The 24612-nt window shown below is 47.5% G+C and overlaps 1 protein-coding gene across 1 annotated transcript; it reads left to right on the top strand.

The window, feature by feature from the left end:
* Window positions 1-3897: 3897 nt before the first annotated feature.
* LOC307208475 (zinc finger protein 202-like) lies at window positions 3898-23386 on the top strand. The gene is made up of 6 exons (XM_079963081.1): window positions 3898-3947; window positions 13299-13903; window positions 16070-16196; window positions 19008-19096; window positions 20312-20438; window positions 21482-23386. Exons 2-6 carry the CDS (start codon window positions 13490-13492, stop codon window positions 22663-22665), a joined length of 1941 nt encoding a protein of 646 aa, XP_079819207.1. The 5' UTR covers window positions 3898-3947; window positions 13299-13489; the 3' UTR covers window positions 22666-23386.
* Window positions 23387-24612: the final 1226 nt, after the last annotated feature.

Here is a 24612-nt window from a genome sequence, read left to right as displayed (position 1 = left end):
CTTGTGACAGCACGTTGCACCAAGTCGGGGCCAGTACTGAAAAGGCCCTGGCCCTAGTTGAGACCAATCTAACCACCTTGCGACTTGGGACCTCCAAGGTGTTGTCATTTGTGGACCTTAAGGTCCTCCGTGAGGCGTACCAGGAGAGGCGGTCCCGTAGGTACGAGGGTCCTAGGCCGTGAAGGGCTTTAAAGGTCAAAACCAGCACCTTAAATCTGACCCTGTACTTCCCCGGGAGCCAGTGCAGCTGGAAAAGCACTGGGTGAATATACTCCCATGGCAGAGACCCCGTGAGGAGCCTCACTGCAGCATTCTGCACCCGCTGGAGTTTCTGGGACAGCTTCAAGGGCAGCCCCGCGTAGAGCGAATTACAGTAGTCAAGCCCGGAGGCGACCGTCGCATGGATCACTGTGGCCAGATCAGGGTGAGAAAGGTAAGGGACCAACTGCTTGATACAGCGGAGATGGGAAAATGCCACCTTTGCTGTGGCTGCACGCTGCACCTCCATGGAAAGGGCACCAGCTGACACTTTGGAACTCCTTGCCACTTGATATCAGGCAGGGTACCATCACTGTACTGTTTCAAAGCTGGCTAGAAACACTGCTGGCATGCATTTTATATGTCTCCATGCAGGAAACACAGGCGGATATCAAGACTAAGAAAACAATTAGAGATTGGAGTGTGTGTGGATGGTCACAAAACAGCTTTGGTCACGAAACAGAGAGAGAGGACTATTGATGGGTACCAGCCACGATGGCTGTGCTGGAAACCACAGAGTTGCTCATGTGCTCAAATCCTGCTTGCTTGATTTCCATTGGACCACTGCGAGAACAGGATGCTGGACCAGACGGGCCATGGGCCTGATCCAGAGGTCTCTTCTTCCGTCGTCTTGTGTTCTTCGCCCAAACTTCAGAGGGAACAAGAAGCCTCTATCTTGAAGGAGTGCTCAGATATGAAGACAAATATATAAGTAAAGGACCTGCCCACATGATACAAATCCCCGTGGTGACACTATGCAACAGGATGAAACAATAACCCCCTCTTTCTCTCCCCCTCCCCCGCAAAAACCCCACAAGGTAAACTGTGGCAGAAGATATAGAAGCATGATTAGTTGCACCAACAGGGTAAAGAAAAGCTTCTATCCGTGGGCTGTTAGGCTGCTGAATGAAAAGATAACAACAGGGCAAGCGACTTTCGGGTTTGGTGGGTGTGCGTCAGTAAACAAGGGGAATTAAAACTAAGAGAGCTGAGTGCTCCTGTAATCTCACTGTATACAAGTTGTTGAAGTGACAATAAAGTATAAAGTATAAGTAATAAATTGTTGTTGTTGTTGTTGTTAAATAATATTGATGAAGATGAACCAGTGGTCCTGATACCCTCCCTTTTGCGGCTTCTACCTAGACCTACCTACTCACCCGCCCCTCTGCACACCCCCCCCCCCGCTGCGTCTAGGGTGGTCTCCTGCCCCCCCCCATCTGCAGCTTCCTGACTTTTATGGACTTGCCTTCCACCCAAAAAACTCCCACGCCGCTTTCCTGGCGTGCATTATTTTTCCCCTGCAGGAGGCTCCAGCCTCACACTACACTAGAGATGCTTTGGCATTGTCCCCCCCCCCCGCCCCCAACCCCCGCTTTCCCTAGCTGGGTATCTGCATCCCAGCGACCCCTCTCTCCTTGCTTTGCACTTTCCATCCTGGGTAAGGGGGTCACTCCTTGCACCCGCCACTTTGCACTCACCAGAAGAGGCTTGGCCAGCTGAATGGTTTTGAAGTGTGTGGGGGGGGGGGAGGGTGAAGATAGGAAGTGGGGTCCTCCTCTTGTTTTTTTTTCCCCTGCCTCTCTGGGACCTCTTCACTCCCTTTCTTTAACCTTTCCCGCCCCTCGTTCGGCACAAGCCGAACATCCCATTCCTTTTTTAAAATTTATTTATTTAAAATAATATTTATTACTTTTAAAGATTACAAAAAAGGAAAAGAAAACAAAAGAGACAAAACAAAAGAGAAAAAACAATACAATACAATATATAGGCAATACAAAACACAACCTAAACCCATTAAACTAAACACATTAAGCTAAACTAAACAAAACCCAATCCCTAACCCTAACCCTAAATAAAACAAAACAAAAACAATTTAAAAACATACATCACACATTTTTGATGTTTTTGTATTCCACTTCTATTAATTGTTTCACCAAATCCTTTCCATCTTTCTCTATTTTCTATCATATTGTAAATAACATATTTTTTAACCTTATTTTCCATTAAAACTAAAATACTTATATATGCTTAACTCCTTATAACATTTCTGCTAAATCCATAAAGTATCATTCCACCATTTTTCTATCACTCATTAATTTTGCAATATTTCTATATATAAGCTTTAAATTTTCCAATCTTCTTCCACCATCTCCTCTCCCTGGTTTCGGATTCTGTCAGTCCTTTCCGTCAATTCCATATAGTCCATCAACCTGGAGATCTTCTGTCTGAGGCTCTTAAGTCTTTTCCAGGTCCCTTCTGCAAGTCTTCTTCATATTCTTTCATCCCATTCCTAACAACAACAACAACAACAACAATTTATTATTTATACCCCGACCATCTGGCTGGGAACTCTGACAATCATAGCTCTAGTTACAGATAGGTAGCCGTGTTGGTCTGCCATAGTCAAAACAAAATTCCTTCCAGTAGCACCTTAAAGACCAACTAAGTTAGTTCTTGGTATGAGCTTTCGTGTGAATGCACACTTCTTCATAGCTCTGCGAGGGAAGGATCTCCTAACAACTCTTTGGACCTTTAACAAAAATTTGTACTGTATGAATGCGATCTGAGCCAACGAGGCAGTTCAGCAGCTCGCCAAAGTTTCAGAGAGGAGTTTAGGAGACAAGAGATAAAATCTAGAAAGGCTAGAAAAGCTCAAAAGTTTTGTCTGAGCGACTTTTCTCTCTCGTTCTTGTGCGCGATACATTTAAATCCGAGTTCCCCAAACTTGACTGGGACGCAGGTGGCGCTGTGGGTTAAAGCCTCAGCGCCTAGGACTTGCCGATCGAAAGGTCGGCGGTTCGAATCCCTGCGGCGGGGTGCGCTCCCGCTGCTCGGTCCCAGCGCCTGCCAACCTAGCAGTTCGAAAGCACCTCCGGGTGCAAGTAGATAAATAGGGACCGCTTACCAGCGGGAAGGTAAACGGCGTTTCCGTGTGCGGCTCTGGCTCGCCAGAGCAGCGATGTCACGCTGGCCACGTGACCCGGAAGTGTCTCCGGACAGCACTGGCCCCTGGCCTCTTAAGTGAGATGGGCGCACAACCCCAGAGTCTGTCAAGACTGGCCCGTACGGGCAGGGGTACCTTTACCTTTACTTTTATCTCCCCAAACTTGGGTCGCCAGCTGTTTTTTTTAGACTACAACTCCCATCATCCCTAGCTAGCAGGACCTGTGGTCAGGGATGGTGGGAATTGTAGTCCAAAAAGCAGCTGGAGACCCACGTTTGGGAAACACCGATTTCAAACATGCCCTCCCAGAAATAATCGTGGGAACCGTAGTTTTCTAACTGTTAACTGTTCATGGGATTCTTTTTTTGGTGCTTTAAACGTCCTGCTTATTATTATTTTATTATATTGCATTGGGATGCTTCCTTACAAAGACACACCAAAGTCTCAAAGCCACTTCACATCAAAATAAAACACGAGCAAGTAAAAAAGCAAAATTAACTAGAAGCCTTTTAAAAATAATCATAGAAGAACAGGCAACGCAATGCAACGCGCTCCTTTACGAGCAAACTTGCTGGAGAGAGAGCGGGGGGGGTAGAATGGGGGGGGGGAAATTCAGCAGTCTAAAGGTTAACGCGAGAGAGTCGTCCTTCCTAGAGAGGCGCCTCAGAAGAAAGAGGAAGGCCCACTTCCTGCCTGCGCCACCCCCACCCCTCCTGCCACCATTCCCCTGGCAAAAGAGCATCTGGTGAGTGCAAAAGGGCCTCTCCGGGAATGGGCGATTGCCCAGGGAGGAAAGAGCAGGGGACGGCATTGCATTGTTGCAATTGCATTGCACTGTTGCAGTTGCATTGCATTCTTGCAACGCACTGAATTGCATTGTTGCAAGGCATTGCATTACAGCGTTGCAATACGTTGCATTGTTGCACTGCGCTGCAATGCATTGCAGAGGAGTGGGCTTCGGTCGGGTCCCGTGGGGAGAGAAGCCCAAGGCAGGCAGAAGTAGGCAAACAGGGATCTCCTGCTCCATCCCTCTTTTTTCAGTCCCTACAAAGGGAGACGCGGGTGGGGGGGGGCACCTCCAGGCTGTCACTATTGGGGGCGGGGGCGGGGATTCAAACGCATACGGGATCTATAGGTTTGCACAACTGTCGCCAAAGGCCCACTATTAATATAAATCAGGGGTCAGCAAACTCTTTCAGCAGGGGGCCAGTCCACTGTCCCTCAGACCTTGTGGGGCCGGACTATATTTTTTTTGGGGGGGGGGAGGATATGAACAAATTTCTATGCACCTCAAATAACCCAGAGATGCATTTTAAATAAAAGCACACATTCTACTCATGTCAAAACACGCTGGTTCCCGGACCGTCCGCGGGCCGGATTTAGAAGGCGATTGGGCTGGATCCGGCCCCCCGACCTTAGTTTGCCTAAGGTAAAGGTAAAGGTACCCCTGCCCGTACGGGCCAGTCTTGACAGACTCTGGGGTTGTGCGCCCATCTCACTTAAGAGGCCAGGGGCCAGCGCTGTCCGGAGACACTTCCGGGTCACGTGGCCAGCGTGACATCGCTGCTCTGGCGAGCCAGAGCCGCACACGGAAACGCCGTTTACCTTCCCGCTGGTAAGCGGTCCCTATTTATCTACTTGCACCCGGAGGTGCTTTTGAACTGCTAGGTTGGCAGGCGCTGGGACCGAGCAGCGGGAGCGCACCCCGCCGCAGGGATTCGAACCGCCGACCTTTCGATCGGCAAGTCCTAGGCGCTGAGGCTTTAACCCACAGCGCCACCTGCGTCCCGTTAGTTTGCCTACCCATGATATAAATTAGGATAATAATAATAATAATAATAATAATTTATTATTTATACCCCGCCCATCTGGCTGAGTTTCCCCAGCCACTCTGGGCGGCTCCCAATCAGTGTTAAAAACAATACAGCATTACATATTAAAAACTTCCCTGAACAGGGCTGCCTTAAGATGTCTTCTGAATGTCAGGTAATTCTTTATCTCTTTGACATCTGATGGGAGGGCGTTCCACAGGTCGGGCGCCACTACCGAGAAGGCCCTCTGCCTGGTTCCCTGTAGCCTCACTTCTCGCAATGAGGGAACCGCCAGAAGGCCCTCGGCGCTGGATCTCAGTGTCCGGGCTGAACGATGGGGGTGGAGATGCTCCTTCAGGTATACAGGACCGAGGCCGTTTAGGGCTTTAAAGGTCACCACCAACACTTTGAATCGTGCTCGGAAACGTACTGGGAGCCAGTGCAGATCTCTCAGAACCGGTGTTATGTGGTCCCGGCGGCCACTCCCAGTCACCAGTCTAGCTGCCGCATTCTGGATTAATTGCAGTTTCCGGGTCACCTTCAAAGGTAGCCCCACGTAGAGCGCGTTGCAGTAGTCCAAGCGTGAGATAACCAGAGCATGCACCACTCTGGCGAGACAGTCCGCGGGAAGGTAGGGTCTTAGCCTGCGTACCAGGTGGAGCTGGTAGACAGCTGCCCTGGACACAGATTTAACCTGCGCCTCCATGGACAGCTGTGAGTCCAAAATGACTCCCAGGCTGCGCACCTGGTCCTTCAGGGGCACAGTTACCCCATTCAGGACCAGGGAATCCTCCACACCTGCCCGCCTCCTGTCCCCCCAAAACAGTACTTCTGTCTTGTCAGGATTCAACCTCAATCTGTTAGCCGCCATCCAACCTCCAACCGCCTCCAGGCACTCACACAGGACCTTCACCGCCTTCACTGGTTCTGATTTAAAGGAGAGGTAGAGCTGGGTGTCATCTGCATACTGATGAACACCCAGTCCAAACCCCCTGATGATCTCTCCCAGCGGCTTCATATAGATGTTAAAAAGCATGGGGGAGAGGACGGAACCCTGAGGCACCCCACAAGTGAGGGCCCAAGGGTCTGAACACTCATCCCCCACCACCACTTTCTGAACACGGCCCAGGAGGAAGGAGCGGAACCACTGTATAACAGTGCCCCCAGCTCCCAGCCCCTCTAGATGGTCCAGAAGGATGTTATGGTCGATAGTGTCAAAGGCCGCTGAGAGATCCAGCAGAACTAGGAAACAGCTCTCACCTTTGTCCCTAGCCCGCCGGAGATCATCAACCAGCGCGACCAAGGCAGTTTCAGTCCCATGGTGAGGCCTGAATCCCGATTGGAAGGGATCCAAATGGTCCGTTTCCTCCAGGCGTGCTTGGAGTTGTTCAGCAACCACCCGCTCAATCACCTTGCCCAAGAATGGAAGATTTGAGACTGGGCGATAGTTGGCCAAATTGGCCGGGTCTAAAGATGTTTTTTTAAGAAGCGGTTTAATGACCGCCTCTTTCAGCGGGTCTGGGAAGGCTCCCTCACAGAGGGAAGCATTCACCACCCCGCAAAGCCCATCGCCCAGCCCTTCCCGGCTCGCTTTTATCAGCCAGGATGGGCAAGGATCAAGAAGACAGGTGGTCGGTTTCACTCGTCCAAGCAGCCTGTCCACATCCTCGGAGGTAACAGATTGGAATTGATCCCATATAACAGGACCAGACAGAGCTCTAGCACTCTCCCGCCCTGGCCCTGCTCCCACTGTGGAGTCTACTTCCTTCTGAATCTGAGCGATTTTATCTGCAAAAAACTTTGCAAAAGCATTGCAGGAGATCTTGGGGTCCCTACCAGGCCCCGGTGGTACAGGTGGTTCCGATAAACTGCGAACCACCTGAAAAAGTCTCCTGCTGCTGTTTTCTGCAGATGCAATGGAGGCGGCGAAGAAGGCCCTCTTCGCCGTCGCCATTGCCACTTGGTAGGCTCGACGTTGAGCTCTAACCCGTGTCCGGTCTGATTCAGAATGAGTTTTCCGCCACCGGCGCTCTAGCCGTCTCAACGATTGTTTCATCACCCTCAGCTCCGGGGAGAACCACGGGGCTGTCCGGGCTCCATGCAATCGGAGAGGGCGCTTCGGAGCCAGACAGTCAATAGCCCTGGTTAACTCCGCATTCCAGCGTGCCACCAGGGAATCAGCTGAAAGGCCATCAACTTGGGATAAAGCATCCCCTACCACTCTCTGGAAGCCAATTGGATCCATTAAGTGGCGGGGGCGGACCATCCGAATCGGTCCCACCTCCCTGCGGAGGGGAAGGGTTGCGGAGAAGTCCAGTTGCACCAGGTAGTGATCTGACCATGGCACTTCTTTTGTTTCGCTTTTAGTTAATGTCAGATCACCAACATCCGTAGAGGTGAACACCAAGTCTAAGGCATGTCCGTGGCTATGAGTTGGGCCAGACTTATTCAGGGACAGCCCCATGGAGGCCATGCTTTCCACGAAGTCCCGAGCTGCCCCTTGTAAGGTCGTGTCGGCATGGATGTTAAAATCCCCCAGGACAACCAAGCTAGGTGTCTCCAGGAGTATATCCGCCACGACCTGAAGCAGCTCGGGCAGGGAATCCTTGGTGCAGCGGGGAGGTCGGTACACCAGTAGGAATCCTGTACTGCCCCTATTGCCCAACTTCCAGAACATGCACTCAGAAAACTGGGTCTTCCCAATAGGACGCCTGGTGCAGACTAATGACTTCCTAAAAATCGCTGCAACCCCCCCTCCCCGCCCACATGACCTGGGTTGTTGTGCGTAAGAGAAACCTGGTGGGCAAGCAGCGGCAAGGACAGGCCCATCTGCCTCATCCAACCAGGTCTCTGTCACACATGCCAGGTCAAATCCTCCATCCACAATCAGGTCGTGGATGGCAGTGGTTTTATTCATCATTGACCTGGCATTGCACAGCAACACTTTCAGGTCATGTGGGTTTCCCTTGCTGATTACTGTATCCTTCCGGTCAGGACCAGACCTGGAGGCAGGGATAGTCCTCAAACAACGACTAAACCTGCCTCCTCGGTAATGACATGGTCTGGTCTTAGCATAACTCCTCCTCCTGCCCGTGATCACTGAGATCGGGTGTCCCAATACATCTCCCCCTGTGGAACCTGCCCCACCCAATCTATTGGCTGAGGCCCACTCCCAGGCAGCCATGACCCTCCCCCTTAAAAGGCAAAATACAAACTATATAATAATTTAACAGAATAATAATAATAATAAAACAAAACAGAACAAAACAAAACAAAACAAAGCAAAACAAGGAACAATACTGCTGACTCAGTGCTTATCCCACCCCAAGCAAAAATAAAATAATGAAATAATATAATATTATAAAAAACAACAACCACCATTTAAAGTGCTGCAAATTAAAAGCGATTAAAACATTTAAAACCATTTTGTCCATTGCTGCCGGTAGCTGCTCAGGCCTCTTATGCTGTGGCAGTGAGAGCAGGCCCCGCCCCCTAGGCCGGATGGAGTTGGCAGGAGAGGGAGCGGTCCTCCCAACACTCACGCAAGCAGCAGCAGCAGCAGCAGCAGCAGCCGTGTCCCGGAAGCCTCTCTCAGGCCTCTTATGCTGTGGCAGTGAGTGCAGGCCCCGCCCCCTAGGCCGGATGGAGTTGGCAGGAGAGGGAGCGGTCCTCCCAACACTCACGCAAGCAGCAGCAGCAGCAGCAGCAGCAGCAGTCGTCTGCCAGACTTTTTGGACGGTCTCCTTTGTTGAGCCCCGATTTGCTTTGCTTTGCGGAAAGCTTGCATGGTGCTTAAAGCAATTCCCACCACTTCGTTTTGCTTGCAGAGCTCAAACCTCATCATGTTGTTACTATTTTTATTATTGGTTATGAATTTGGTATACCGCCCTTTTTCCTGAAAATCACAGGGCGGTTGACAACATAATAATACTGTTCAAAACGAGAAGACAAAAGACAGAGAATATCCCATAACCCTCCTCCCGCAAACACAGTTACAAACTGCAAAAAGGAAAAAATAAAAATGTAATAGATCCCGCCCTGCAAGGCAACAGAACGCTTGAATCCGCTTTTAATTGAGCAAACCTCTGTTTCCTGCTGTGTAAATTGGAAAAGAGGAAGGCGTCCTGTACATTCACAATGTACATTTAAAGCACTCAGATACCACTTTAAACAGTCATCCCTCCCCACAAAGCACCCTGTGACCTGGCTTGAGAGCAGTACATGTGAAAAGGATCTCGGAGTCTTGGTTGACCACAAACTTGACATGAGCCAACAGTGTGACGCAGCAGCTAAAAAAGCCAATGCAATTCCGGCCGCATCAATAGGAGTATAGCATCTAGATCAAGGGAAGTAATAGTGCCACTGCATTCTGCTCTGGTCAGACCTCACCTGGAGTACTGTGTCCAGTTCTGGGCACCACAGTTCAAGAAGGACACTGACAAACTGGAACGTGTCCAGAGGAGGGCAACCAAAATGGTCAAAGGCCTGGAAACGATGCCTTATGAAGAACGGCTAAGGGAGCTGGGCATGTTTAGCCTGGAGAAGAGGAGGTTAAGGGGTGATATGATAGCCATGTTCAAATATATAAAAGGATGTCACATAGAGGAGGGAGAAAGGTTGTTTTCTGCTGCTCCAGAGAAGCGGACACGGAGCAATGGTTCCAAACTACAAGAAAGAAGATTCCACCTAAACATTAGGAAGAACTTCCTGACAGTAAGAGCTGTTCGACAGTGGAATTTGCTGCCAAGGAGTGTGGTGGAGTCTCCTTCTTTGGAGGTCTTTAAGCAGAGGCTTGACAACCATATGTCAGGAGTGCTCTGATGGTGTTTCCTGCTTGGCAGGGGGTTGGACTCGATGGCCCTTGTGGTCTCTTCCAACTCTAGGATTCTATGATTCTATGATTCTAAGTGTAGTTTTGTTAAGGGTGCTGAGAGTTATTAGGAGACACCCACCCACCCCTTCCCCTCACAGAGCTACAATTCCCAGAGTGGCTTAGTAATCAACCCCACTTCCCAGGAAACTGTGAAATGTAGGGGGGTGTCTCTTAATAAATCTCAACATCCCTTTAACAAACTGCAGCTCCCAGGATGTTTTTTTTGTGGAAGCCATGATTGTTTAACATGGTATCATAGAATTGTAGACTTGTGAGGGATCCCTAAGGGTCATCTAGACCAGCGTTTCCCAACATTGGGCCTCCAGCTGTTTTTGGACTACAACTCCCATCATCCTTAGCTAGCAAGACCAGTGGTCAGGGATGATGGGAATTGTAGTCCGAAAACAGCTGGAAGCCCAAGGTTGGGAAACACTGATCTAGACCAGTGTTTCCCAACCTTGTGCCTCCAGCTGTTTTCGGACTACAATTCCCATCATCCCTGACTTGCAAGACCAGTGGCAAGGGATGATGGGAATTGTAGTCCAAAAACAGCTGGAGGCACAAGGTTGGGAAACACTGATTTAGACCAACCCCTGCAATGCAGGAATATCACAAATCTTTAAACGTATGGTGTGAATAGGCCTCTATCAGGACCACTGGTCCATCTTCATCAATATTGTTTAATAATAATAACAATATTCATCAATATTGTTTAATAATAACAACAACAATTTATTACTTATACAACAACAACAACAACTACAATTTATTACTTATACCCTGCCCATCTGGCTGGATTTCCCCAGCCATTCCAGGCGGCTCCCAACAAAATATTAAAAATACAATAGAACATCATACATTAACTTCCCTAAACAGGTCTGCCTTCAGATGTCTTCTGAAAGTCATATAGCTTATCTCCTTGATTTCTGATGAGAGGGCGTTCCACAGGGCGGGCGCCACTACCGAGAAGGCCCTCTGCCTGGTTCCCTGCAACCTCACTTCTCGCAGGGAGGGAACTGCCAGAAGGCCCTCGGAGCTGGATCTCAGTGTCCGGGCTGGACAATGGGGGTGGAGATGCTCCTTCAGGTATGCAGTGGTAAAGGTAAAGGTACCCCTGCCCGTACGGGCCAGTCTTGACAGACTCTGGGGTTGTGCGCCCATCTCATTTAAGAGGCCAGGGGCCAGCGCTGTCCGGAGACACTTCCGGGTCACGTGGCCAGCGTGACATCGCTGCTCTGGCGAGCCAGAGTCGCACACGGAAACGCCGTTTACCTTCCCGCTGGTAAGCGGTCCCTATTTATCTACTTGCACCCGGAGGTGCTTTCGAACTGCTAGGTTGGCAGGCGCTGGGACCGAGCAGCGGGAGCGCACCCCGCCGCAGGGATTCGAACCGCCGACCTTTCGATCGGCAAGTCCTAGGCGCTGAGGCTTTAACCCACAGCGCCACCTGTGGTACCTCGGGTTAAGTACTTAATTCGTTCCGGAGGTGCGTTCTTAACCTGAAACTGTTCTTAACCTGAAGCACCACTTTAGCTAATGGGGCCTCCTCCTGCTGCTGCGCCGCCAGAGCATCATTTCTATTCTCATCCTGAAGCAAAGTTCTTAACCTGAGGTACTATTTCTGGGTTAGTGGAGTCTGTAACCTGAAGTGTATGTAACCTGAAGCGTGTGTAACCCGAGGTACCACTGTACTGGGCGAGGCCATTTAGGGCTTTAAAGGTCAGCACCAACACTTTGAATATTTCAAATGCGCTTCGGAAGTCAAATGGGGCGTGTTTCTCAATTTTTTCTCTCTCTCTCTTTTAAAAAATAAATCTTTATTGATTTGAATTAAAAAATATCAAAACGCAACAACTCTTAATACAAACATAAAGCAAAAAAAAAAGAAAATAGAAAAAATACATAATATTATACATTTCATATATGTAAATGCCATATCATATTTACACATAAATTCATATCAATACAAGCTCACAAAAAAGAACAAAAACATTACTGTGAATTAGCTAAAAAAGACTTCCCAGTATTTTCATTTACTATATCCATTCTTTCCTTTATAATGCACAGTCTCAAATTCACTTAATCATTTTCGTACGTGCAAACACAATATCATTTCCACCTTTTATTTACAAGAATTACTCTAGTTCTACCAGGAGATTCTTATTCTTACAATAGTTTTTTAGGTGTTCTTTAAATATTCTCCATTCTTTATATATACACTCTGTTTTGATTGATCTCTTACTCTCCCTGTCATCTTTGCTAGCTGGAGATATTCTGTCATTAGGGCTTGCCACTCTGCTATCACTTCATTTTTCCAATTTCTTGCCACTAATATTCTAGCTGCCATTGTTGCATACATGAACAATGTTTCATAATTTTCTCAATGGAATTTGCCGCCTGCCCATTGCGCCTTGGTTGTCAAACGCTGCAGAGGTCTAACTGTCTGCCAGAAAGCATTCTGTTCGACAACTGAGGTATTAATAATAATAATAATAGTAATAGTAATAATACAGTTATACCTCATGTTACGTTTGCTTCAGGTTGCGTGTTTTCAGGTTGTGTCCCATGGTGACCCAGAAGTAACGGAATGGGTTACTTCCGGGTTCCGCCACTCACGCATGTGCAGATGTGCAAAATGACGTCACACGCATGCACAGAAGCGGCAAATTGCGACCTGCGCAGACGTGGGTCGCGTTCTTTTCAGGTTGCGAACGGGACTCCTGAACGGATCCCATTCGCAACCAGGGGTACCACTGTAATAATAAAAAATAAATAAAATAAAAATAAAAATCAAAGGACGTTTTCCAGCCTCCAGCTATTGATCTGGCTGCAGCCAAGAGGAAATGAATAAGATATTTATGGAGGAGTTTGAGGCCAAGGAAAACAAGAGAAGGGGCTACTTTGTGGGTGGGCCAGTTCTTGATTTTAGAAATGCAATCAAAGATTGCGTCGCCAACACTGTAGAGACCTAGAGGCAAAACCACTGCGTGTGGGTGCATAACTTATTTACCGTATTTTTTGCTCTATAAGACTCACTTTTTCCCTCCTAAAAAGTAAGGGGAAATGTGTGTGCGTCTTATGGAGCGAATGCAGGCTGCGCAGCTATCCCAGAAGCCAGAACAGCAAGAGGGATTGCTGCTTTCGCTGCACAGCGATCCCTCTTGCTGTTCTGGCTTCTGAGATTCAGAATATTTTTTTTCCTGTTTTCCGCCTCCAAAAACTACGTGCGTCTTGTGGTCTGGTGCGCCTTATAGAGCGAAAAATACGGTACTTACTTATTACCCTGCCAATTCACGCTAAGGTGCCAGGGCTGGATACAGCATTGCAAACAGTATTTTTTAAAAATTTTACAAACAACTCTTCAATCTCTGGTTTCTCACTGAGCCTTAAGATTTGCTTGTTTTTCCTGCAGGCAGAAGCCCCAGTTGGTTGCTAGCTGGAATCGTCCGCGCCAGCTTGTGAAAATACCTTTGCTCCACGCAGAAGAACTCCATCCCTTTGCAAGCCTCGGATCTGGACAGCTCTTGGCTTTAACAAGACAGAAATTGGCGGGAGAATATCTTTACGGCGATCTCGGAAGCCACCTTGGAGTACAGAGCGAAGATGGAGGAGCGAACCGCAGCTGGCCCTGACACTGTTGAGATTGGGAGCCGTAGGACATACAGGGAAAAGTCTGTCCCAGAGATCCTGGGGGTGGACGATGCCAGCTCTGATGACCAGCGCCAGCGCTTCAGAGGGTTACTCTACCAGGAGGCCAAGGGACCCCGAGAGGTTTGCAGCCGACTCCACAGCCTCTGCCGTCTGTGGCTGAAGCCGGAACGGCTCACCAAGGCTCAGATGCTGGACCTGGTGATCCTGGAGCAGTTCCTGGCTGTCCTCCCCCCGGAGATGGAGAGCTGGGTCAGGGAGTGCGGAGCGGAGACCAGCTCCCAGGCGGTGGCCCTGGCCGAAGGCTTCCTCCTGAGCCAGGTGGAGGGGAAGAAGCAGGGAGAGGAGAAGCAGGAAGAAAAGGAGCAGGTGAGAGAATATTTTCATCTTTTTTTTTTATTAACATGTGAAACACATACATATACATTTACACAATACACGCACATAGCACACTACCTAATTTTCCTAACATAAAACATACCTACATTACTCTATATAATACCTACCCATACTATACATAGAGGGACTTTCTGATCAGAATGTTGGCGGTTTGAATCCCCGCCACAGGGTGAGCTCCCGTTGCTCGGTCCCTGCTCCTCCCAACCTAGCAGTTCGAAAGCACGTCAAAGTGCAAGTAGATAAATAGGTACCGTTCTGGCAGGAAGGTAAATGGTGTTTCCATGCGCTGCTCTGGTTCACCAGAAGTGGCTTAGTCATTCTGTACGCCGGCTCCCTCGGCCAGTAAAGCGAGAAGAGCACCGCAACCCCAGAGTCGGCCACGACTGGACCTAATGTTCAGGGGTCCCTTTACCTTTTATACTATACATATCAACATACCTACACACCTACCCCATATGGACACCCACCAAGTGACTTGACTTCCAGTCGTTCTTGTTACTGTATCATGGCCCCCACGTCGCCTCCGGACGATCCATCGATCTCCCGTAGATACAGTATCAGCAATTAGCGACACGAGCTCCAGAAAATAGCTTGCCACATTCCAGAGCTGATGCACGCTCTATCAGCAGAATTCGCACAGCGAAAGATGCACGCAGGAGAGCATTATTTAGAAGTTTATTCAGCGTTGGTCAGAACAAAGGAAAAAACATGACTGCCTGCTTGCGTGTTCAGGCACACAGAGAAAACGAAAGCATAGACACAACAGAAACATCCTGTGAACAGGAAATACGCAGACTCTGTGACTCATAAAGCCTGCTCCCTTTTAAGGTGGAACGGAAATATCCTAACAGTTACACTACTTTATTTTTCCAACTGGCTTAAACACATTTCATTATTTCTTTTATCTCTTCTTTTATCTTAACTTTACTCTCCTTTCACTCTAATCATTTTCTGGATTCACTCAGTATCTGTCAGAAATTCTACTTTTTCCACATAATTTTTGATGTATTCCTTAAAGATAGGCCACTCCTTATTCAATTTTTGCACCATATCTCCTCTTATCCTCCCTGTTAGTTCGGCAATATGAAAGTATTCCATCATTTTAGATAACCAGTCTGTTTTAGTTGGGACGTTGCTGCTTATCCAATTTTTGGCAATCAATAACCTTGCCGCCGTAGTTGCATACATAAATATTGGTCTGGCCATTCTTTTTATTTCCTCTGACATGATACCCAGGAGAAAGGATTCTGGGGTTTTTTCAAATGAAAATCTTAACATCTTTTTCAGTTCATTATAGATATTTTCCCAGAATCCCACTATTTCTTTGCACTCCCACCATATATGTAGAAAGGTTCCTGCCCCGTTGTTGCATCCCCAACATACATTACTACAGTTTTTGTACATTTTTGCCCATCTGGCCGGGGTCAAGTACCATCTGTATTGCATTTTCATTACAGAGAATATTTTCATCTTGGTGGTTCCAAGGAGGAGAAAGCTATATCAATGGCTACTAGCCATGGTGGTTCTCTGCCTCTGCAGTGGGAAGCAGCCATGCTTCTGAATACACTCCTTGCTGGAAGCCTCAGGAGACGAGAGTTATAATGTTCTCGGGTCCTGCTTAAGGTTTCCCCCAGGCATCTGGTTGGTCACTGTGAGAACAAGTTCCCATCTAGCAACCCATGTGCCCCTTTGGTTTCAGATAGTCCATAGGTAGACGAGTCTAAAAAACCCAGGACACAAATTGTCACAGCCTTCCAAGCGGCTGCAGTGGACCATTGACCAGAAGTAATGTATTTAGCATGAACTCTGGAATAGTGTACTCGATTCTGACCAAACTAAGCGTCCTGATGTACCAGTATATTTTGCTCCAGGAGGCTTAGTTGGGTCAGAACCGAGTGCACGCTCCAAGAGTTAACGCTAAACACATTACTTTCTAATTGAATCGCCCCTTAATTCAGAACCGATGATTTAAATCGTGGTGGCAGGTGGGCCATTCTCTGCTTCCTGTGTTCCTGTTCCAGCCCCACTGAGTGCTGCAGGGTTTTGCAGAGCTGGAAGAAGAAGATGGTGAAAATCCATCCCATTCCTGTAGTTCTCTTCCCTGCTCCCTGAATCAAATCTTGGTTGCTGTTTCAGGTGCCGCGGTCCCTCCCGCAAGCGGTCGCTGATTCCCTCGAGTCAGAAAAGGATGTTCCTAATGCCTGCAAGAAGTCTCTCTGCGTGGGAATCGCGCCAGAGATTCGGACTCAAGATGCGTCACTGGGTAAGGGAGGATTTCCCGTTCCTTGAATTTCTGGGTGCTATGACGTTCTCCAGGATAAAGTCTAGATCTCCCTCTTCCTTTTTGTGGATGCCTGTAATTAATGAGCCGCTGATCTTGCCTGTGGGGGGGTGGGTGCCTGTCCATCTCTGAGCGTGGGTCCCACCACAACTCCCAGAGCTTATTCCTCTCTCAGCCTGAGGGTTGAATTCAGCATAACTCTAAGCTGGGTATCACTGCACGGAACAAGTTCCGTTTGCACGACAAGATTAAATCTGTATGGAGTTTTCTCTTAACTCTCCAGAACAGATTTAGCAGGCTTTGGGGAGAGGGAAAAATCCCACTGCAATAGTAGATCTTGTTCCGTACACACAACTGAGTCGAATCGCATCTTGTCTCCTGTTTTAAGTATTTTTCGCTCTATAGGATGCACCAGATGATAAGACGCACCTAGTTTTGGGGGGAGGAAAACAAGAAAAAAAATACTTTGAATCCCAGAAGCCAGAACAGCAAGAGGGATCTGGCTTCTGGGATACCGTGTGGCTGTTCTGGCTTCTGGGATAACCGTGCCAAGCCTCTTCAGGGCAGCAAGATGAAGGCTCCCCCTGCCTGAAGAGGCTGCACACAGCTAAGGCAGAAGCCAGGGCAGGTGCGTCGCTGAAGGGGCGCTGCACAGTTCTCCCTCTCTGCGCAGTGCCCCTTCAAGCGAAGCTGGAGAAGGAACAGAAGGAGACCCGGCTTCCAGGCAGGCGCGTGGCTGAACAGGTTACTTCCAGGTTTCGGCAGAAGCACTCAATTGCGCTTTGTGCATGCGCAGAAGTGCCAAATCATGCGGTGCTGTGGGTTGCGAACGTGCCTCCTGCATGGATCACGTTCGCAACCCGAGCATCCACTGTATTGATTCAATGTAATTGTTTTACCACGCATTTCAGTTATGTTTATATTTTAATTTTAACATTTTCCTCCTCCTTCTCTCCTCCTCTTCTCCCTCCTCTCTCTTTTTAAAACTGATCTATGGGGAATCTGAAAGTGGCAAATTAAATGACTTGGCGATCATAATGTTTTATTGTTGATGATGATTATTTATGTCCCTCTATATTATCTTGTTACCAAGTACAGTAGTGCCCTGCAAGACGAATGCCTCACAAGACGGAAAACCCGCTAGACAAAAGGGTTTTCCGTTTTGGAGGTGCTTCGCAAAACGAATTTCCTATGGGCTTGCTTCGCAAGACGAAAATGTCTTGCGAGTTCCTGCGTTTTCCCCCCCTTCCCCCCCCCTTTTTCTAAGCCGCTAAGCCGCTTAACAGCTGACCCGCTAAGCCGCTTAACAGCTAACCCGCTAAGCCGCTAATAGCGCTAAGCCGCTAATGGGCTTGCTTCGCAAGACGAAAAAACCGCAAGACGAAGAGACTCGCGGAACGGATTCTTTTCGTCTTGCGAGGCACTACTGTACTGTTTTGTTGTAGTTGTCTCAAGTTATATCCCAGAATTGCAGCACGCTAGTAAAAAGTATAATTTAAAACATCCTGAAAACAGTTTAAAGCAATCACAATTATCCTCAGGGTTGCCAAGATTTTAGCCTTCAAATGCCTGGGTAAAGAGAAAGGCTTTTAAATGCCTTAATACGCACAACAACATTATATTATAAGATGGCATATATATATATATATAGAGAGAGAGAGAGAGAAGTATTTTTGAAAGATTTATATTTTATTAAATTTTCACATAATCCATCTTAGCTACATTACAAATAACCATTTTTGTTTTTTCTTTGACTTTCCATATTGTTCGATAAAGCAATTATAATTCAGATCTCTTTACTGCCTTCTTGTTCATAACAATACATTCGATATATACCTAACAAGAAGAAATTCCACTCTCCTAGTCTGGCAGTTAGCTTTGCCGTTTCAACACAGTCCATTAATTTTATTAACCCATTCATCTGTTGTGGATGTTGTTTCCTCTTATACTTAGAAGTATTATTCCTTTTGTTTGTTATCTGATTCATATCCCACCATTCCCTCCCAAAGGAGTTCAGGTTGGCATTGCGATTATGAAATCATTGCATTATACTTGTAGCGTTTTAGAGAAATATTGTGTGCTGATACCTTTTAGTGCGCGGTTGCCCCTTCAGATTAACCAAGCAATAAAAAAAGTTGGCAGCATGGGCATAACAGCAGCAGTTCTCTCCCGCTTGGACTACTGCAATGCGCTCTACGTGGGGCTACCCTTGAAGGTGACCCAGAAACTGCAACTAATCCAGAATGCGACAGCTAGACTGGCGACTGGGAGTGGCCAAGACCATATAACACCAGTCCTGGAAGACCTTCATTGCCTCCCAGTACGTTTCCGAGCACAGTTCAAAGTGTTGGTGCTGACCTTTAAAGCCCTAAACGGCCTCAAAGGCCCAGTATACCTGAAGGAGCGTCTCCACCCCCATCGTCCAGCCCGGACACTGAGATCCAGCGCTGAGGGCCTTCTGGCAGTTCCCTCATTGTGAGAAGTGAGGTTACAAGGAACCAGACAGAGGGCCTTCTTGGTAGTGGCGCCTGCCCTGTGGAACGCCCTCCCATCAGATGTGAAGGAAATAAGCAGCTATCTTATCTTTAAAAGACATCTGAAGGCAGCCCTGTTTAGGGAAGTTTTTAATATTTAATGCTGTATTGTTTCTAACGCTCGATTGGAAGCCGCCCAGAGTGGCTGGGGAAACCCAGCCAGATGGGCGGGGTATAAATAATAAATTATTATTATTATTATTATTAGCACTGCTTTTCTAAAAGCAAAAACAATATCTCTTTTCGCCATCTTCTGCAGCAGGCAATGGGGTGTTGTCCCTGACTTTCTCCGAATCATCTCTCATTTGTGACAGAGCAACAGCAGCAGCTTCTGCACAGTCAACTCGGGTAAGGATCGTCAGAAAAACGTGTACATAGGATGGTTGGGGAGCTTCCACGTTCCATAGATTCACAGAAGTATAGAGATGGAAGGGACCACATGAGGGTTAGCTAGTCCAGTCCACTGCAGTGCAGGAGTCACACCTAAAGAATCCCTGACAGATGGCCACCTGATCTCCAATGAAGCAGCCCACCACCTTCTGAGAGGGTCTGTTCCACTTGTCGAGCAGCTCTTACCGTCAGAAAATTATTCCTAATGCTTAGTCTAAGTGTATACAGTTGTACCTGGGCTTTCGAACAGCTTAGTTTTGGCCCCTAAACAAAAATGACTGTTCCGTTTTGCAAACTAGTTTTGGAAGCCGAACGTCTGATGGGACTTCCCCGGCTTCCGATTGGCTTCAGGAGCTTCCCGCAGCCAATCAGAAGCCGCTTTTTGGTTTCTGAATGTTTTGGGACTGAATGTTTCCGGAACAGATTCTGTTCTACTTCCAAGGTATGACTGTATATCGGGTGCCTGTCATATGGCGATAGAGATGTTAAACCCATCAAACGACACACAACAGAGGCTGCGAGCTCTGCTTATTTTCCTTAGGCAAAGGTTTGGCTCCAAAGGGGTGGTGGGGAAGGGGACGCTCATTTCTTCCAAATCAGAAATCTGGCAGAATCTGTTTGTCAATCTTTCGTTTGTATGCCGCCTTTCCAAAGTTAAAACCATGCTCAAAGCGGCTTACAACATATATTTAAAAAATTACATAACTACGGTGGAACCTTGGTTCTCGAACTTAATCCATTCTGGATCTCCATTCGACATTTGAAAACCAAGGCACGGCTTCCGATTGGCTGCAGGAACCTCCTGTGCTCAAGCGGAAGCCACGTTGAATGTTCAGCTTCCGAAAAACATTTGCAAACCGGAACACTTACTTCCGGGTTTGCAGCGTTCGGGAGCCGATCTGTTCAGCACGTAGCCGTTTGAGAACCAAGGTAGCACTGTACAAGCATAACAAAAGTAGTCGTAAACAATAAGTGAAGCATCAAAAAGCTCACAACCAAACTGAACTATTTCCACATAAATAATAATATCCAAAATAAAGGTGCGAGAAATGAACCGTGACAACAGCAACAACCATTCCCACAACAACTGTTCCCTCTAAAAATACCCTAGCCCAAGATATATATGTAAGATATATGTAACTTGAAGGACGTGGCATTTTCTTCCTCATTCAGGGTCCCATGGCCTTTGAGGAAGTGGCCGTGTGTTTCACCGAGGAGGAGTGGGCTCTGCTGGATCCGGGCCAAAGGGCTCTGCACGGGGAAGTGCAACTGGAGAATTACTGGAACGTGGCCTCTCTGGGTAAGGGCCACACTTTGTTAAGTCCCATCCATTTGTTACAATACAATACAACTTTTAAAAATGCTGTCACAAAATATACAGTGAATCTTGAAAATATGCCTCTCAGGTGTCAAAGGCCAGGTTAAAGAGGTTTGTCTAAAGCATATATACAGTGGTAACTTGGTTCTCGAACTTAATATGTTCCGGGAGTCTGTTCCAACCCCCGAAACCTTTCGGAAACCAAGACGTGGCTTCCGATTGGCTGCAGGAGCTTCCTGCACTCAAGCAGAAGCCACGTCAGACGTCCAGCTTCTGAAAAACATTTGCAAACCAGAACACTTACTTCCGTGTTTGCGGCATTTGGGAGCCAATTTGTTCGGGAGCCAAGCCATTTGAGTACCAAGGTACCACTGTAATGAAGTTGCCAGACAAACTTCTGTGGGGAGGGAGTTCTACGGCTTATAGTCTGCCACCATCACTATCCTGAGCTTCGGGGGGTGGGGATGGGCGTCTTGGAAGTCTGTAGGAAAGGAGGCCGTTTTTCATATATTTGGGGCCTGAATGATATATGGCTTTAAACACAAGCATGAGTACCTTGAATTGGGCCCGGGAATTAACCCATTGCATGGTACCCAGTGCAGCTTGGAACTGTAAGTAAAGCATTTTAAACTTACTTAGCAGTGTGTGGTCTGTTCATTGCAAAAGGGGTAGGTCAACTTACATGCAGCTGAGATGGGATAAAGAAATGCAGCTGTTTGAAAACATGTGTTATATGAGATTTAAATGGAACCCCAGGCAGTAATTTGGCCGCTGCAGTTTGGACCAGTTGAAGTTTCTAAGTCATCTTCAAGTGCAGCCCCAATCAAATCTGGGCAGCACAGTGTAGGAACTTCTGATGGATGTGTAGAGCAGTTCTAAGTCTTTGGAAGGAATGTGGAAGCAGAACCACACCTGTACGCCGTCTTCTCTGCAGCAGTAAATTTGGCATGATGGGTGATGAAAAATTACTTCCTCCTTGTTCCCCTGCTATGTCCTCTAACCAAGTTTCTCTCTCTGTATTCCAGAAGGTGATGAGTGGGAGCGTAAGACTGATGAAGGGACATATGGAGAGTTGTCGGAAAGGAACAAGAATCTAGAAATGGAAGAGGAGATTGGAGATCAAATTGAGCCAGAAAAGCAGGAAGGAAATCAAACAGAGATGTGGATGAACGAATCTGTTACGTGGCAGGGTGACAATTTCCCCGAAATCTTAGTTCAGCAGGGAAAACAGAAAGGGCAAAGAAAAAATGTCTGCCCAGTATGTGGGAAAAGCTTCAATCGCAAGTCAGACCTTAACGTTCATTGGAGAATCCACACAGGAGAGAAGCCATACAAATGTCTGGAGTGTGGAAAGAGTTTCCGGCAGCTAGCAAGCTTCTCGTCACATCAAAGAATTCATACGGGAGAAAGACCGTATAAGTGTTCCGAGTGTGGAAAGGGATTTTACGACAAATCGAGCTTGGTCATCCACCAAAGAATCCACACAGGGGAGAAACCATATCAGTGCTTGGTATGTGGAAAAGGCTTCCATCAAAGCTTCGGCCTGACTTCCCACCAAAGAATCCACACTGGGGAGAAACCGTACGTTTGCTCGGAATGCGGGAAGAGCTTCTACGATAAGCCACACCTTACTAGACACCAAAGAATCCACACGGGGGAGAAACCATATACTTGCACGGAATGTGGAAAGAGCTTCAGCCAAATCACGAGCTTCACTTCCCATCAGAGAATCCACACCGGGGAGAGACCCTTCATGTGCTCGCACTGCGGGAAGAGCTTTTACGACAAGTCCAACCTCCTCACACACCAAAGAATCCACACAGGAGAGAGACGATATGAGTGTCAGGAGTGTGGGAAGACCTTCAGTCAGAAAAAGAGCCTCACCTCTCATCAAAGCATACACACAGGAGAGAAACCGTATCAGTGCCCAGAGTGCGGGAAGTATTTCAGGCAGCAAACGGACCTTACTTCACACCAGAGAATCCACACTGGGGTGAGACCTTTCCAGTGTCTGGAATGTGGGAAGAGGTTTTACAGAAAAGCGGATCTAAACAGACACCAAAAAGTTCACGCTGGGGTTGGGAGACCCATCATTGCTTGGAGCGTTGAAATGGCTTCAGATGGCGTATCCATCTTATGCCCTCTAGGGGAATTCACAGAGGAAAGCCAGTGTATGGCTTCTGAGATTAAGCAAGAACCCTGTTGCTAGCACAGCCCTTATTAGTCACCAGAGAACCCACACAGGGAATTCAACCCCTCTGCCCCAAATGAATACTTGGGAGTGTTGGGGAGCGTAAAAGAAGCTTTCGGAGAATTGGAAAGCTTGCTGACTTATTTTGTGACATTTCAGTTGGCCCAAAGAAAGGTTTTGCCTTACTGTGGACTTCTTATTTTGTACTTCCATTTGTTGCACTTAAGATTTCTGTAAAAAAGAAAAAGAAAAAAAGTTTTCGTACTATTCTGAACAAACGAATGAAAGCTTCAAGTCTCGCAGATGCAAGAGTTAACCATGATGCAGATCGTGAAACTGGTTTTGGACCATGGTTTCTGTGGGACCAGCTTCTCATATGAGCATGCTTGGATATCAAGGTCATCTACGTAGGCCCTCTTGCCAATTCCAAACCTACGCCTAGGAAGGGGCCTTCCTCTGTCGCCACACCCCACCCATGGAGATTTCACAGAACTGTAGAGTTTGAAGGGACCGCGGGGACCACCTAGTCCAACCCCTGCAGTGCAGGAATGTTTTTGCCCAACCTGGGACTTGAACCCTTGACCCTTAGATTAAGAGTCTCATGCTGTACCAACTGAGCTATCCGAGGGGATTTGTCCCTTTTATTGCAGTGTTAAGACCAGCCTTATGTTTAAGCAGTAGCCTGATAGCCTTAGGAGACAAGGAATTGTGGGCAGGCAAGTGAGACGCAGGTGGCGCTGTGGGTTAAAGCCTCAGCGCCTAGGGCTTGCCGATCGAAAGGTCGGCGGTTCGAATCCCGCCGGCAAGTGAGAGAATTGTGGGCAGGCAAGGGGACGCAGGTGGCGCTGTGGGTTAAAGCCTCAGCGCCTAGGGCTTGCCGATCGAAAGGTCGGCGGTTCGAATCCCTGCGGCGGGATGCGCTCCCGCTGCTCGGTCCCAGCGCCTGCCAACCTAGCAGTTCGAAAGCACCTCCGGGTGCAAGTAGATAAATAGGGACCGCTTACCAGCGGGAAGGTAAACGGCGTTTCCGTGTGCGGCTCTGGCTTGCCAGAGCAGCGATGTCACGCTGGCCACGTGACCCGGAAGTGTCTCCGGACAGCGCTGGCCCCTGGCCTCTTAAGTGAGATGGGCGCACAACCCCAGAGTCTGTCAAGACTGGCCCGTACGGGCAGGGGTACCTTTCCTTTACCTTTACCTAAGTGAGGGGGGCCGTATTCTGTACCTTCTCTGAGTTCAGCACAAAATGCAAGTGGGTTGTCAGAGGAGGGATGGGGTTTTCCGGCACTATTTCCAGCCCAGCATCAGGGTAAGGAAATAATAATGGCAGGCCAGTGATTTTTGTGAACTTATTTATAAGGCCGGTTTATTTTAGGGAGGTCTTCAGCGTTGGGAGGTTGGATTTGATTGATTGATTTGCCATAATTGATATATAATCTTTGTGGGATATTTTCAATGTTACTTCCTTCTTTTTCATTTAGATATTGCATGGCCATGATTGCATAAGTAACATACATATTTGGTTTACGCGCCTTGTATTTTCACAATGCATCTTCAATGCAGCATTTTTTTAATCTCTCTAATTAGGATGGGGTGGGAGAGGAGGCAAAATGGAAAGCTGTTTTTAAGTTTGTTTTTGTACCTTTCTGCTTTCTGTTTGGTGCTGTCTTCTCCTTTTTCAATTTATAATTGAAATCAATTTATATTGATTATATAATTGTAATCAATTTATATTGAAAGTTTTAAACATCAAATGCAATAAAAGCCTAATAATAATAATAATAATAATAATAATAATATATTATTATTATTTATACACCACCCATCTGGCTGGATTTCCCCAGCCACTCAGGGCGGCTCCCAACAGAATCTTAAAAACATGATAAAACATCAATAAAAGCTTCCCTAAACAGGGCTGCCTTCAGATGTCTTCTAAAAGTCAGATACAGTGAAACCTTGGTTGTCAAA

This window comes from Podarcis cretensis (genome assembly GCF_951804945.1).
Source record: "Podarcis cretensis genome assembly, chromosome: 2".
In the NCBI taxonomy this organism is placed as follows: Eukaryota; Metazoa; Chordata; class Lepidosauria; order Squamata; family Lacertidae; genus Podarcis; species Podarcis cretensis.
The sequence above is the reverse complement of the archived record's forward strand: the minus strand, read 5'-3'. Positions and strand labels throughout refer to the sequence as shown.

Excerpts from the sequence above, each read along its gene's own strand:
- LOC307208475 (XM_079963081.1), top strand. The coding sequence starts at position 13,490 with ATGGAGGAGCGAACCGCAGCTGGCCCTGACACTGTTGAGATTGGGAGC. Across the intron at positions 16,197-19,007 it reads GACTCAAGATGCGTCACTGG|CAGGCAATGGGGTGTTGTCC; the intron begins GTAAGGGAGGAT and ends CATCTTCTGCAG. Across the intron at positions 20,439-21,481 it reads CTGGAACGTGGCCTCTCTGG|AAGGTGATGAGTGGGAGCGT; the intron begins GTAAGGGCCACA and ends TCTGTATTCCAG.